At 40.1% G+C, this 15,411-nt stretch overlaps 1 protein-coding gene across 2 annotated transcripts in view; it reads right to left on the bottom strand.

The window, feature by feature from the left end:
* Positions 1–3,017: 3,017 nt before the first annotated feature.
* fermt2 (FERM domain containing kindlin 2) overlaps positions 3,018–15,411 on the bottom strand; it is an 80,399-nt gene continuing 68,005 nt past the window's right edge. Inside the window, exons 8-16 of one of the 2 annotated variants that reach the window (XM_033988096.2) lie at positions 13,718–13,852; positions 12,570–12,619; positions 11,576–11,700; positions 11,191–11,297; positions 10,366–10,584; positions 6,482–6,502; positions 5,617–5,741; positions 4,760–4,901; positions 3,018–4,194 (exon numbers count right to left, since the gene is read on the bottom strand). In XM_033988096.2, the coding sequence (XP_033843987.1) occupies positions 4,021–4,194; positions 4,760–4,901; positions 5,617–5,741; positions 6,482–6,502; positions 10,366–10,584; positions 11,191–11,297; positions 11,576–11,700; positions 12,570–12,619; positions 13,718–13,852 (1,098 nt within the window). In that variant the 3' untranslated portion in view covers positions 3,018–4,020. The remainder of the gene's footprint in view (positions 4,195–4,759; positions 4,902–5,616; positions 5,742–6,481; positions 6,503–10,365; positions 10,585–11,190; positions 11,298–11,575; positions 11,701–12,569; positions 12,620–13,717; positions 13,853–15,411) is intronic. The other variant, XM_055230982.1, reaches the window with a different exon arrangement.

Genomic DNA, 15,411 nt, shown 5'->3' with positions numbered 1-15,411 from the left:
GTTGAACAAAATTCTACACAAATCTTCAGCTTCTTCAGAGTCTTCTATCAAAATCACTGCATTTGAAGCCTTATACCTGAAATACTTTTACTTTTTAAACTCACTTTTAAACAGGTACTTTAATACTTTTACGTTTTAAGTGTTTCTGCCCTTGTATCTGTACTTTTACTTAAGAAAAAATTGAGTACTTCTTCCACCACTGACTGCCAGTATGCATGTGGTGAAAGATTAGAGTTGGCTTACTAAAGAGACTACTAGGGTTATACTGACACACATAAAAAAATGACAACGATTTAAATAAAAATTACTTTATTTTTTAAAATAAATGCATTTTTACAGTGGTAGGGGCTGGAGGCTTGTACACAAACATGAGCCGCACACACAGGCCGCGGGCTTCTCTGAACTTCGTCTCAAACGATCTCAAACTCCAGCTACTTCATCTGGACTTACTCAATTCAACATAAAGGACATGTACAAGCTGCCTTATAGGGTCCTCCTAAGCACCAAACTACTACACATGACACCCAGCAAAATAATATATACACTAAGAATTCAAAATACTTCACTATAGTTTGGATTTACTTCGTTGTTGTGTCTATATTTCAATACAATTCTGAAAAATCCATGCAAAATGTCAGTGAAGTAGGAAAATTTAGCTTTTTTTTTTTACCCCACTGACAATCAAAATAATAATAATAATAATAATAATAATAATAAAAAGTTATTTTATGTAATATGAGTCATGATGGTCGAATAAACCCAATGTTATACTTAAAAATAAATGATTAAAAAAAAAAACTTCAAAAATGATATTCTGAATTCTAGAATTTTTCACAAAATTTATTAAAAATAAAAGTATGAAATAAATATATTATCTCACCTCTGGCATATGTGTTTATACCAGCAAATTCTCAAAGTCAAACTATAGATTTTTTTTCTAAATGAACTGAAAAGATTGTCCATTTGTGTGACACTGGCTACAAGACCTACCACAAGGGGGCAGCATAGAATTAAATTTGTCCAACAATGTAATAATGAGTGAATTAACTGAATTAGATGAACTGCGAGATAGGGCCAATTTCATAGAGGCACCCTGAAGGCAGCGTGCGACTAGGACAGCAGATGGGGGGAGATTAGGGGCAAGCAAGCTTTTAAGAACATCACGAAAATTAAAATGATAAGAGGCACATCATCATTTTAACAATTTTTTAAAAACATTTGAAAAATTCTAAATCTGGAGTTTGAGACTTGCGTAATCTTCATATATATTCATAAATCTTCAACGTGAAACAAAAAATCGTCAACAGTCTGATATTACGTTATGGTGATTAACGTTCTCTCCTAAAACAAAAAAACAAAACAAAAAAACAAAAACTGTACAATTCTAGAAAATTCGTGTTTTTACATAGTTACAAAAAAATAATACTTCATTTTTGCTGCTCCTTCATACTGAGGACAGAAAGCATATTTGCATATTCATTCTTCAAACAGTGACCTCTGCTGGTGTGTGACAATAAAACAACGCTAATTTGAATAATACTACACGGCGTGAACAACAAAGAGTTAATTAAAAATGGATTTAAAAAAATGGCGCGTAACGTTATGGCAGGATCCCGAGCTCGCAGCTGCCAGGGGTGTGGCGTGAGGTTGCAAAAAAATGTAATTGAAAACACAAAACGAAAATTTTGTTAAGGCAAAAGTTGTAGGCTATATAATGCATTACGATATGGCTGCATGCGGTCAGGCAGGCTCATTAAATTATGATTATCAAAAACATTAGCTGTAAAAGAGTTTCACCAAAAAACAAAAACAACAAAAAAACAACACTAGCAAAAAAAAAAAAAAAAAAAAAAAATTGGGGATTTTTTTCTGGTAAAAATTTGGTTTTCGAGTTGATTGAGGCATAACCATAGACTGTATATATGTGGACAGTGCGATCGCTAACTTGCTAGCCGCCACGTTGCAAATAGAAAATGTGCATTGGCGCGAATTGGCTCCATCGGCTCCAATTCACTTTCTATTGCACAAAATTTAACCCTCTCCACACAATTTTATTTATCATTTTTACCCATAACTCAAGATATGAACATTAATAATGCGCCAATCCGGTGCCTTGGTTCCCTGAGGTCGGCTCCAGCCAGCGTTAGCAACAGGTTTCACTGACAGCTATCGTCTCGTTGCTAAACACCTGCCCAATGCCAAACCGGTGGTGCGGGTGGGAAGGGGCGAGTACCTTCAACAAACTCGCTCCTGATTGGCTCTTTGGAGCAGAGTTCTGTATTTGGAATTCCGAGTACGTGTTTCATGCAACCAAATTAGCCGCTATAACTGCTAGCCTCGATTAGCTTCAACTGACCGGGATCCAAACAATGGCGTCCTACTTCTATATACAGTCTATGTGCATAACTGTGCCTCTATTTGCCGTATATATATAAAAAAAATGTAAAATTCCTAATATATTCCTCAACGTCCGTACTACTTTGTCACAACTCTCTCTTTACACATTAAATATTGAAATTTTAAATCAAAATTGCGTAGTGTTTTCATGTACTTCAAACTAAAAATGTACTTAAAAGTCAGCTTATTCAAAGAGGTTCTGTGTAGTGTACAAGTGCTCACTTCATGACTTCAGAGGATGGATACATAGTGCTGGAGTGACCTACGGTAGAACGGTACAGGCCACTTGGTATGAGTTCCTTCAAAAAAAAATAATTTGTGAATGAAAAAAGTGGTACAGTTAAAATTCAAATATGACGTTGGTGTTATACAATGGTTTGACAGGATTAACAGACCACAATTCCAAAAATAAATATACAAATTTGTTAAAAATATCTTGAATTTCTAAGTAGTTTAATCACTTTATCCATAATTTGGTCTGGTTATTTTCTGTTGAATACTACAGTGGACTACAGTACTAACTGAAGTTTGCAAAAATAAAAAAAAACCTAAAAACTCTCAAGCAACAAGTCTGAAACATCTTGAAGCAAACCCAATAATCTAAAAACCAAAAGTCAAAACTACCACTGTCTGTCTGATTTAAAATTCAAGACATTTTTAACGCATTTTGATGTTCTATCTTTGCAGTGCACGTCCACACTAATGCGATCCAATAATATAACATTTAAAACAACCTAAACTGACAAAAAAGTGAGTTCTTGACTTTTATTAAGCGAGTTACATTAAATAAATTAGTGTGGACAACATTATATCATCTTTGGGTTAAATCGCAGGCATGTTATGGACGTATATGATCCAGGAGACTTTGCAAACGAAACATTCTGTCAATTGGGAAAATGTTGGGGTTTTTTTGCAAGTAGCTTCAGCAGTTCTGACAGTGTTGTGCAAGTCACTGAAATATACATCTATCCGACGGGAGGTGCCAACTACACTGAAACTAACACACCCTAGTTGTTTATCATGAGCTGTAAGTAAGTAAATTGAACTACCCTAAGGTGTGAACAGTCATTTTTTGTTCACGTTTTGCATGATTGTTGAAGCTCCTAATGGGTGATCCAACTCCTATTAGCATACTTTGAGTCACCCCATTGTTTTCTTCATTTTGATACTCCTTAGAGTAAACAACTAGGGTGTGTTAGTTTCAGTGTAGTTAGTTAGTTCCTCCTTTCAGCCAGATATGAAAAAGTGACTTGCAGAACCCGATCAGAACTGATGAAGCCTCTCGGATGAGCGGTGAAACGTATTCACTTCAAAAAACATTTACCCAATTAACAGAATAAAACTTTCTTTTGCAACAGAACCTACCTGAACGACTGAGGGATTACACAGACATCCAGGAGACTTCATAATAAACTTCTCTATTAGAGTCCTTCAAAATAGTCCGCATAAGCACAAAAAAAAGGCGTCTGCCATGGCAACGTGTCGAGCCGTTTCAGCCCGTTCTGAAACATCTGAATAAAATAACGTTAAGATGGGTGCTTCTCGGGGATGCGTGGGTTGGTGGGTGACGGGTAAGGGGGGCGTTGGGTGCTGCAGGGTTGGGGGGGGGGGGGCGAGTGCTGCTCAGACCCAGCCGCTGGTCAGCTTGTAGAACATCTCCTCGTCTAAGGACTCGTTCTGGTCCTTGGCGCGCGTGGACAGGAAGATGTAGCCTCCTATGAACTCATGCACCACTTTACAGTCCACCTCGGCGCAGATGAACGACAGGCTGGGCTCATCCGCAAACTCCACCGTGACCTGGAGGTAAAGAGGAGGAATGTTTTGAGGGCTGTATTTATTGTGGATAACTTTTGTTTGTTCTAGTAACTTTTGTTATTTTTCTGTACTATGGCAAGATGTGAGCTCTAGAAGGTTGAATAAATAACTTCTATGTCTTATTATAGGTCGGCCTGTCACGATTATTGCTATATCGACTTCCCGTTCATTATATAAAAGCTGAGATAATATATTTTGGGGCTCAATATTTATTATGTGTACATTTTCTTTACAACAGTGGGGATTTTTTTTTGTTATTTTTCACGTAACACAAAAAGATTTGAGCTATAGAGGGTTGAAAGAGTAACTTATATTGTTAATTATTCCTTCATTCTGTGGTTTGTTGCTGCTTGGGCCTTTTAATGTTACTGTATATATAAACACTTGTTTGCTGGGATAGTCCTGCTTTATTGTTCTTGTGTCAGTGGCATAAAGTAGTTTCAATATTATCGCAGTATATCTCCGTAGCAACATCATGCTTCAAAATGTGTTACTGTGACGGGGCTAATTATTATTAGGTACAACTAAACTACTACTGCAGTGTTACCATCTTGATCTCCCAGTTGACGTTCCACTGCTTCATGTTGCTGAAGCGCCAGGTCTTGATGGCGTCTCCGCTGTGTGCGTCCATCCGGATCAGTCTGTTATAGGTGATCCCAATCAACTCCTCCTTCTTTCCGCCCTGGAACCTGGAGACAGCCAATCAGGAGTCAGAATACAGATGTCGACAACCAATCAGAGCGGGAGAGAGGGATCAAGGTTTCAAGAGGAGATAATTGGACTGTCATCGGCGAACTCGAGTCATTTACTGAATTTGCGTCAATAATGCTAGTCATTAGCTTGACTATATTTTCTTATTTTATTCACCAGAAATGGTTATAAATGTTCTTGTTGTCGTCAGGTGTAGCCTTAGTTTGCCATTCATTCAGGTTAAATTGAATCCAAACACATTAAATACGACGCTAAAGTCAGTTAGCCTCTTTTTCTCTGCACTGATCTGTTTGGGTTCATTAAAAGTTAAATGCTGTATTTCTATTAACCTTTGGCTCATATTAAACTTCAAGTCAGTTGTAGACATAACAGAAAAGTCTGGCGATGATTTATGGACAGAAAACCTTTACAGGAGACCTTGTAAGGTGACTGTGACGTAACAATTATGGGAAATTCAAAATTGAGTGTTTTTTGATTTCTCTGAACAAGCCAACTTACTAACCAGGAATCATCAAATAAGTGGGAAATACAACCCCAGGTACATTTTAGATGGAGGGAACAATGTTATGACATACACCAATACAATCTGATAGTATACTAGAGATGTAGATGATGTATTATAGTAAATTACCAACTTTTGTGCAGAAACATCTGGGCATACGCACTGGGAATCACAGGGACCAAAGGACTTACTTGGCCAGGAAGTGGGTGATTCCGAACTCTGGGAGCGATTGCCAGGCCTGTATGAAGCGCATTTTAGCTTCGATAAGGCTCATCTGGGCTACGTTCTGATGCGCCTCCAGGATACGGGCGGAAATCTGAGAAAGAAGAGAAAAGATTTACAATTAAAGAGCAAAAATATACATACCTGACCACCCTCAAACTAAGAAACCAGTGCGTCCCATCACCGCAAACCCACACCAAATACACGACCAAAACAAGTCTAGTACAGCTAGTCTACTTTCAAAATACACCAGAACTCAACACAGCTACATCTAAATACTCACTACTGCTACCGGTCCTTTACACTTCAGTGAGCGCCATTTTTTATAAGAGCAGAATCACTTTTTCTTTATATTTTCTCTACCATTTATAATATTACATTTTATCTTTGCTGAGTTTTGTACGTTAGAATATTGGTTGCTCATTAATTTGCAGCCTCTTTGCTCTTTGTGGTCTCCCCCCTTGTCACAGATATAAAGAAGGGCTCAATATTTTCTTTCTGGCATTAAAAAAAAGGTAGAATAGCCTGAATAATGCATCATATAGGACCTTCAACTCATTTTAATATTTGTTAGTTAATGTTTTTTTCCATTGTGTCTGCGTTAATTGTACTGAAATATTCTATTGTTGCATCTCCAGAATATTCGAAAGTATAGTTTATAATTATCTTAAGCTAGGAAAAAAACTACAGTAAACGAAAATGCTTCAGTTTGTTAGACCGCGAGTGCAAGCGTTAATCTACGTCTACGGTTAGGAACAGTCTAACAGTTTAAAGCCATGCACAGTTCTAGTTTGTGAGAGCAGAGCACCCATGGGGAGACACCGCTGCACTTACCAGGTCCCTGATAAAGCCTGGCTGAGGAGTGGAAGTGGGCGGGGCAGTGAAGGAGGAGGAGGAAGAACAGAACAAGCAAAAAAAAAATCAAAGTCAATGCAAAATGGAAATAAAGATGCAAAACAAGGAGAAGGCATTGTTAACAGAAAGTATAAAAGGGGCAGCAGCAGCACGGTTCAGTCACTTCAATATTTAGGTTACGAAGCAATAGGAGGAATGTCGTCAGCAGAACACAGAATACAACCGTTTGGTCATTTCATCAAGGGCATGTCAATGGAATATAGACGTGCACATATTTTTTTACTCACCTTTAATAATTGCCACTGCATTTAAATCATTATTTCTGAGCTATTAAAGTGGCTGCACTAGCGCTGATTCATGATTGGCTGCAGGTAGTGACCAAACAAATCAGAAAGAGGCATTTTAGGTTGAAACAAACTGGATTCTGCATTGGAACTGGCAACCCAAATGAGAGACTTATGTGAGGCTCATTCAGCATTTTTATTGGATAATCGACTAAGACATTAAATCATAACACATAAATGGGTTATCACATCCAGTATTTTTGTAGTTACGAATACATCAGGTTTAGAACTTTTATCAGTGAAAGCTATTTAGTTTGAGCATATTTATCCCATATCTGGGGACTGTCTAAATCTAACACACTGTTCCTTTCAAATTTTGGAGAGAGCTGAAATCCAGTTGGTTTAAACCTAAAAGAACTCTCTCTGATCTGAATGGTCACTACCTCAACCCCAGCAGCTGCAGGGTTACTAATAAGTTTGTGTGTTAAACATGTGTGAATGAAACAAAACACAACTCCTAGTATATTTTTGATGACGATACAACATTATAACATAGATCAGAAAATACCATAATATGGGCCCTGTCAAAGTACACAAAAGTAGTAAAAGAAAAAGAAACACACAGTAGTAATGCATAAACTCTCCACAAGAGGGCGCCACACGTCCACAATCCACAGCAGCAGTGACAGATGTGCCACATGTTCACCATGGAGGACTTTTTCATTCTCACAAATCTGTCCCGTCCCTGCTCTACCCATCCCATTTCCTGTGTGTAATCCTCACTCCATCTGCAAAAACCAGGAAGTCCCTCTCAACTCCGGAAGTACACTACAGAAGAGGGAGAGGAGAGGGAAAGGGGGAGTCCCAGCTGACATGTTTCTCAGCATTCCTAAGCCCGCCTCACTTCCTGTTTCATCAGTACGTGTGTGTGAATGGAGGATGTACAGTTATTACAGTACGAGCAGGCTGGACGTGCGTTTGATGTGTGACGGAGGAACGGGGGGAAGACAGGACGGGAGAGGAGACAGGGGAAGACTAGATGGGGGAAGAGGGGACAGAGGAGACAGGGGAAGAGGAGACGAGGGAGAGGAGACGGGGAGAGGAGACGGGGAGAGGAGACGGGGAGAGGAGACGGGGAGAGGAGACGGGGGAAGAGGAGACGGGGGAAGAGGAGACGGGGGAAGAGGAGACGGGGGAAGAGGAGACGGGGGAAGAGGAGACGGGGGAAGAGGAGATGGGGAGAGGAGACGGGAAGAGGAGACGGGGGAAGAGTAGACAGGGGAAGAGGAGACAGGGCAGAGGAGACGAGGGAAGACGAGGGAAGACAAGACGAGGGAAGAGGAGACGAGGGAAGAGGAGACGGGAAAGACGAGACTGGGGAAGAGGAGACAGGGGAGACGAGACTGGGGAAGGGGAGACGAGGGAAGAGGAGACGGGGGAGAGGAAACGGGCAAGAGGAGGTGGAGGAAGGGGAGACGGGGAAGGGGAGAAGGGGAAAGAGGAGACGGCGGAGAGGAGACGGCGGAGAGGAGACGGGGAAAGAGGGCACGGAGAAAGAGGAGACGGGGAAGAGGAGACGGGGAAGAGGAGACGAGGGAAGAGGAGACGAGGGAAGAGGAGACGGGGGGAGAGGAGACAGGGAAAAGGATACAGGGAACACAACCACAACTGGGAACTGGGTTTAAAGTTGCACTATGTAACTTTTCTTGCGGTAGATTGTTTCCATAGATACGCATCATAACTCTTGTAATACACATATGCCTGGAATCTTTCACAGTATGGCATTAAATTGATCTATTTTACATTTTAAATAGCAAAAGTGTTTACTGTTAAAACAACTTGAAAAACATGCATTCTTACTGTTGTTTAAGTTAAGTTTAATGAATGGCAAAAAAAAAAAAAAAACTGCTGGTACTGCTACAGATTCTCACCTGTAAAAACTTGGATCTTGAGCTAAAAGTACTTTATAAAACACTGTAACACTATATGGCCAACTCATAATGACAAGTGTGTCTGGCCATGTGTTACTATGACTCAACACTTCCTTTAAGACTCACAAGACCCTATTTTTTCCCACGTATTTAAGCAGAATTTGTCTTGCCCCAGTACAGATATATTGTATAAGCAGCTCTTGAGGTCAAATAAGTCCACTGTGTACTGTCTGCATCTAATTAGATACCATTTTGTTGTCCAAGAGTTTGCTTTGCCATCACCGCAAAACTCCGCACTGGTCTTTGAAAGCTGTGAAAACCTCTTACAAAGTCATCGCTGTGAATAATTAGGATGTTCTGACTGCATAAGGTAAGTGAGGGATAACTTTGGACCACTGCAGACAGTAAAAATAGGGTACAGTGCCTCCAACTAACCCTGTATTCTCTGTGTAGTGTCAGATGTGGTCAGTGCACTCAGTAACAGTTTAAATATGGCTGACCCTGACGCGAACAAGCTATTTCTGACTCATGAACAAGCAGCAATGACTGTACATCCCAGCAACATTCCACAGGCCTACTACAACTTCAACAAAAGCAGAAGCAGGGGTGAGGGAGTTTTGGGACGTCACCTCTCTCCCCTCTCCTCCCTCCTTCCTCTTGTCCTCCCCCACTCTGACAGCAGGGTATGTACTCAGCTGGTGCAGAGTACACACGCGGCTGGAGCTTGCGTGTAAATCCTCTGGACATAAACTAGGAGCTGGCCAATACTAACGCTAACGGGACAGTGTGTTCATGTGGGTATATGAAATCACACTATGGCAGGGCATGTGTGTCTGAGGGTGCTGCTCGGGAGGGGAGAGAGGAGGGTACTTGAGTGTCAGCATTCAGTTCAACCCCACATGGTACTGTTCAGAATTAAACTGGGAGTTTATGGAGTTATATGACATTTCTTTACATGTATAAAACATTATAACAGTTAAAAAATCTTGAATCTATCTCAGGTAAAATGTGTTTTTAACTATGAGTTTACCATGTTGATAGGAGAAGGAAAAATGTTTTTGTAGATTTTTCACCATCCAAAGATTTGCATACAACATTAGTACAATTATCTGTTGAGGGCTCTTTGCCCCGTGGACATAAAGGCAAGTCCTGAGCACGACAGTGGGACTTGGGATAAAGAAGGGAGAGAAGGCTACATTTCACCCTGGTACAGCCCTCATGCCAGGAGGAGCCGCCACAAGTCACTCTGCCCAGCTGCAAACACAACATTAGCAACCACTAAAAACATGTGCACAGCCCTGTATCTCCATTCTACACAGAGCATTAGTCAAACTTAGCCTGGCTAAGCCAGACTGGAGCTCTATGTGTATTCATACTTTACAGACTTAATAGACAAACAGGGCCACACATGCAATAAGGCTGGTCTACAGTGACATAAGTGACTGTATCAGTTTGGAGTCTGGCTGTGCCAGGTTAAGGTGAAATCCACATCTGCCACTATCTGAACATTAGATATAGTCTCTACAGCTCATCTCTAAAAAGATGATTCATGTCCTGAGCACAGCTGTATGAGCTGTAACTCACACTTGTGTGTTGTTTGTTCTTGGCCACTCATGTCCAGAGCACATCAGTAAAGACATTGTGTTACCTGCTTGTTCTTGTACTTCTTGAGGTAGCGCGGGGACACCAGGCACTCGGGGTTGATGTCTGTGGAGATGGGCTCGATGAACTGGGGGTCAGGGTTCATGTGCTGCATCTTGAGGAAGGACAAGATGTTCTGCACTTCCAGGTTGTACGAGCTGTCGGCCATGGTCTTCCCTTTGGAGGCCAGACGGCACGCGGCCATCCAGTGGGCGTACTGCTTCTCCTGCAGCCAGGAAGCAAAGGGGTAAGGAGACAATTATTAACACTCATTTACACTGATTGCACTTTATTTTAAGCTGTAAGGTTTGACATACCAATCCTAAAGTTTCAAAAAGCTGTTTACATATGTCTTGAGAAAGCAGAATATAGGGTCTTAGAGAAGATATATTATGCCAAGTCCGCTCCCTCTAAGCTCTCAAATAACACAATTTTGAATTTCCCAGGATTCCTACATCACAGGTGAAAGTATGGAAGTCAACACTGTTTTTCAAGCAACTTCAAGTGAGTTATATCATATTATTATTATAGAAACTTAAACTCCAATCTTTCGTGTGTCTCTTTAAATAAAAGTAGATTGTGAATTGTATACTTGTGCATACCATGTGCATTTTTGTTTTCCCTAAACACCAATTTATTTATGTAAAAGTAATTGCAAAGTTCAGTATTATGTTTTTTGAGTTATTTGTTATTTTGGGACCATAAAGGAGGATGATGTGGGTCACATGATTGAGGGTCACTTGATTACTTTGGATTGCAACCAAGTATTTGATTGACTGTGTACTTTCCATTGCCATTTGAACCATTTAAAATGAGCTGAGCTGTTCCTCACCGTGTCACACCGGAGCCAGATCTCGTTCATGCCGTCAGCCACAGGAATTAGCAGCTTGATGTTGAATTTCTGTCCAGAGATGTTCACGTCTGGTGTCACCTCACAACCTGAGCACAGCGATGGAACGGTTTAACCTCACATACCACTCTCCTGACACACTGCCTACGTTTACATGTAGAGCTGGTAGAAAATGTACTTATGAGTAATGCTACTAATGTAAATGAGTAAAAGGACAAAGTAGTGGTCCAGGAAATGACTTGAGTATTTAGGGAAACTACTACTTAAGTGATTTATATTGCATTTTGTACAGGGCTAATTCTAGTCATCTGATTTTTACAAGGCATGATAAAGTACGCAATGACACACAAATGGACAACACTTGTACCTCTGAGATTCATCTGGTGTGCAGGCGTGCCGTGGGCCTCCTCTTTGCTCTTGTAGCAGGAGATGGTGATGTCCTTGAATGTGCACCAGTACTGCTTATAGCCTTTCAGGGTCAACTTCTTGGGTCTGAGAGCACAGGACACACATGTTACCTTAGACTGCTAATTCAGCTAAAAACAAGACGGGGAGGATGAAGTAGGAGCTCTGGTCTGGCAGTAGCATACACTATATAGAAGTGGCCAGACTGTTTGGCTGTATCCAACTGAAATCAATCGAGGCTAGCAGTTATAGCGGCCAATTTGGAGAAGTTTTAGACATTTGAAAATTGGAGTGTGCGTCTTCTGGCAACCAAAGAGCAAATCGGGAGCGAGGTTGTTGAAGATACTCGCCTCTTCCCAGCGCTTAGGAATAAGGTGCATGTCTAAACTTATCTTCTCGAATACATCATGTTTTATTAGTTTTGGGTTTTGTGTTGTACATGAAAAAACAAAGTAATCACTCATACATGCTGTTAAAGAGCATTCTTATATATTCTAATAAGATATTGGCCATTTCGCTACCATGGACGTTAGGTGTTGCTTTCAACTACTAGCTTAAAACGCTGATTAACAACAATGCTTTCTTTCAATCAATAAAAAAACATTATCATCATGTTAGTCAAACCGGTTGCTAATACTAGCTGGGGAACGAAAGGGCTGTCCAAAACCTTTGTGGTTCAAAGTTACAGTGTCTTTATTAATAATGTAATAAATCTATAGAGTCTGAAATCTAAAACTTCAGCTTACACATGTTTTTTTCTGGCAATCAACCCAGACTCATAATAAAACAAACCAGACATCTGCCTTTGAACTGGACATAAAATGCTACTTCCTGTCTCTCTCTGACAAATTTGGGACCAGTCTAACCTTTGCCTTACCATTTGTCCACATTCAGATAACGCCCAAAAAGGACAGGTCAAAACAGAGCAGGGTTTCCTCGTATAAATGGGGACTTACTTGAAGACCTTGACATAGTCGGCGAGTTCGGGAATAGCGGTGATGTCACCCTGAGGGACGAGAAAGCCCAAATAAAACAGAGTCAATGACAGATTACATGATTGTGAGGGCTGAATCATCCTAAGCCTTATTTCCACTGAAGTAAAACTAAGTGCATGCCAGGTCAGCAGAGAGTCCAAAGCCAAACACGGTATGGAGCACGGCTAAAAACGGTACAGTGGTAGGGCGTAATGTTTTTATTCGTTAGTCAAGAAATCAAGGGTCGTATTCAAGACTGGACGATCCGTTCAAGTAAATTTTGACAAAGAGAAAAAGACCTTGCTGCACTTTCTAGCATTAGCTCTCGTGTAAAAAAAAGCACATTTTCAGTCATGGGTGGCACTTAACATGCATAAGAACAATAGAGAGTAGTGAGTGTGGCAAATATGGGCGCTTATTATAGGGAAAACTGCACATTATTAAAGAAAATACTCAAAATACTGATGATACTATTTACATTCACCCTGTGTTAAGCTGAATTATTTTACATGTGCCCTGCTGTGATGTAAATTGCTACCATTAAAGTAGTTCTGGCTATTGCTACATTTCTGAGATATTATAAAAATATAGTTTATTGTATATAATGTGAAATAATTGCAATTTTATTCTCATTTTTGAAGCACAAGAATGTAAAATGTATTATTTTGGTACTTCTTTTTTACTTTTTTCTCTCTTCTAAGATGTTTGTCTGTCACACTACAGGACGTGAATACACATGCACGCTGTACGATGGCTCTCATGATCAGCCGTGGCTTTTGACCGAAGTTTGTCTGAGTGAGTTAAGTCAGTTAACTAAGACAAGTGCTACATGCTCGCGATGTGTACGCATTTGTAAAAGTTAGTAAATGCAAGGTATGTACGGAAATATAAATGTGGTCCTGTTCACGTCAAAGCTCTTTTGTTGTTACTCAAAGGAGCGCTTGTGTTTACAGTTGGTCACATGTTTGACAAAGATCACAGACGCAGAGAGGAGGGCTCACAGAATATCAGATACAGACAATCAAAATCACTAGCATGCAAATACTAGTGGAAGTCGAGTATGGACAAGCTATGCAAACTCTAATAATAGACTTAAAAACCAGTTGAACATGAGTGCAGTGGGGCTGTACCAGTGTGTTGGACGTCTTCCCTCCCTCCAGTGTGATCTCCAGGTCAGACAGCGCCGCATCCACTTCGTCCACCTCCTTCTCGCTGTTGTTCAGGTGGTTGTCTGAGGACATGATGGACAGCTTGTTGATGTGGTACTGCAATGACAATGATAGAAATGTGAGCCACACGCACAGAATTCAAATAAACCATTGTGAAACTGTGTCTTGGTTAAAGTCATTACTGTTGGATCACGTCAATGTTGCTCTGGTTTTGTTTTTGTTGTTGTGTTAGCGACCGCAGGGACTGTTGGATATAGATATTTCCGGGAGTGGTAAAAATTAGGTCATTTTTGGTGCGGACTGTCTGAATGCAATTAAAGATGTGACTCAAATAATCAATCAAAACACATGAAAGAAACAAAATGGCACACAAAGCCTGAACAATAAGAAGAGGAACCAGTTTCACAAAAATAATTACATTAGTAAATATCTAAAATAAAGATAATAATAATAAAATAAAATAAACAAAACATTTATTTGTGTTTAGAAATTATTTAAAGGAAAGATTTTGACCTGTGTAACCAGATATGAGGTTAACGGTTTTAGGTCAAATATAGCTTTTACTGATAATACTTAATACATTTATTCTTAATTACAAAAACACTGGACACAATGTTTCGATGCTGAAATCCAGTTGGTTCAAACCAAAAATGCCTCTCTCTGAATGGCCACTACCTAAACCCCAGCACCTGCAGCCAATCATGAATCAGTGCTAGTGCAGCCTCTGCAGCTCAGTCAGTGAATTCCGGAGGTCCAGAGCTTTTCTTGAGGCCTGTGCATAAACTGAGAATGAGATATATGTACGTGTATCTATGTATCTGCAGGTTAAGACACTGGCAACCAGTGTTCAGTTGTGATTGTTGGGTAAATTATGTCGTGCATAATATTATAATATATATATATATATATAATAGAAAAAACTACGGTGGCAAGTCAAGCTAATTCTAAATCTTAAACAACTCTAAAAAACAACTACATCAACAAAAAATCTTAAGCTTTGTCAACAAATTTCCCATTTTTATTCAATTAATATTTCTGCTAATTGTGCTGTATCAACACTTATAAAAACTCATTTGACTGTGATAATTGCCATATAAATACCAGAATACTTGTTGCTATTCATTTACAACTTTACGATTAGCAACGTGCACCTTTTTGGACAATTATTTGCGCAGATAAACAAACAAGTGCTACAAGGCGGACTGTATGTTCTCAGGACGCTAACGAGCTATAAACATTTTTACTAGCGACATGTGCGAGTAGCGCTAACAAAGGACATTCATCAGGAGGGGTTCATTACCACAGAGGCTAACGTACTTCCTGCCCCATGCGTCAGACACTAAATAAGACCTGTTGACAAATGGTATTTATAATGTCAACCCCTCACCCAGCCTGCGATATGTGAATGAACAGCTGCGCAGTGGGGCAGATATGTTTGAGAGGCTAGATAGAGCTATACAGACGCTCACAGGAGGCTAATGGCAGGCAAACAGGAGGCTATGCTAACAGAATGTGGGACAAAGGGCTCCACTGTGGACGACATTCCCAGCTAATTTGTTACTGGAGGTGCACAGGTCACAGCTAGAGGTGGTTAGCAGATATTATATTCTATTATATGTGTCTGTGTGTGTATATAAATAAATAATTAAATAAAT

Source organism: Periophthalmus magnuspinnatus, chromosome 22 (assembly GCF_009829125.3).
Source record: "Periophthalmus magnuspinnatus isolate fPerMag1 chromosome 22, fPerMag1.2.pri, whole genome shotgun sequence".
Taxonomy (NCBI): domain Eukaryota; kingdom Metazoa; phylum Chordata; class Actinopteri; order Gobiiformes; family Gobiidae; genus Periophthalmus; species Periophthalmus magnuspinnatus.
This window is presented reverse-complemented; position numbering and strand designations above follow the sequence as displayed.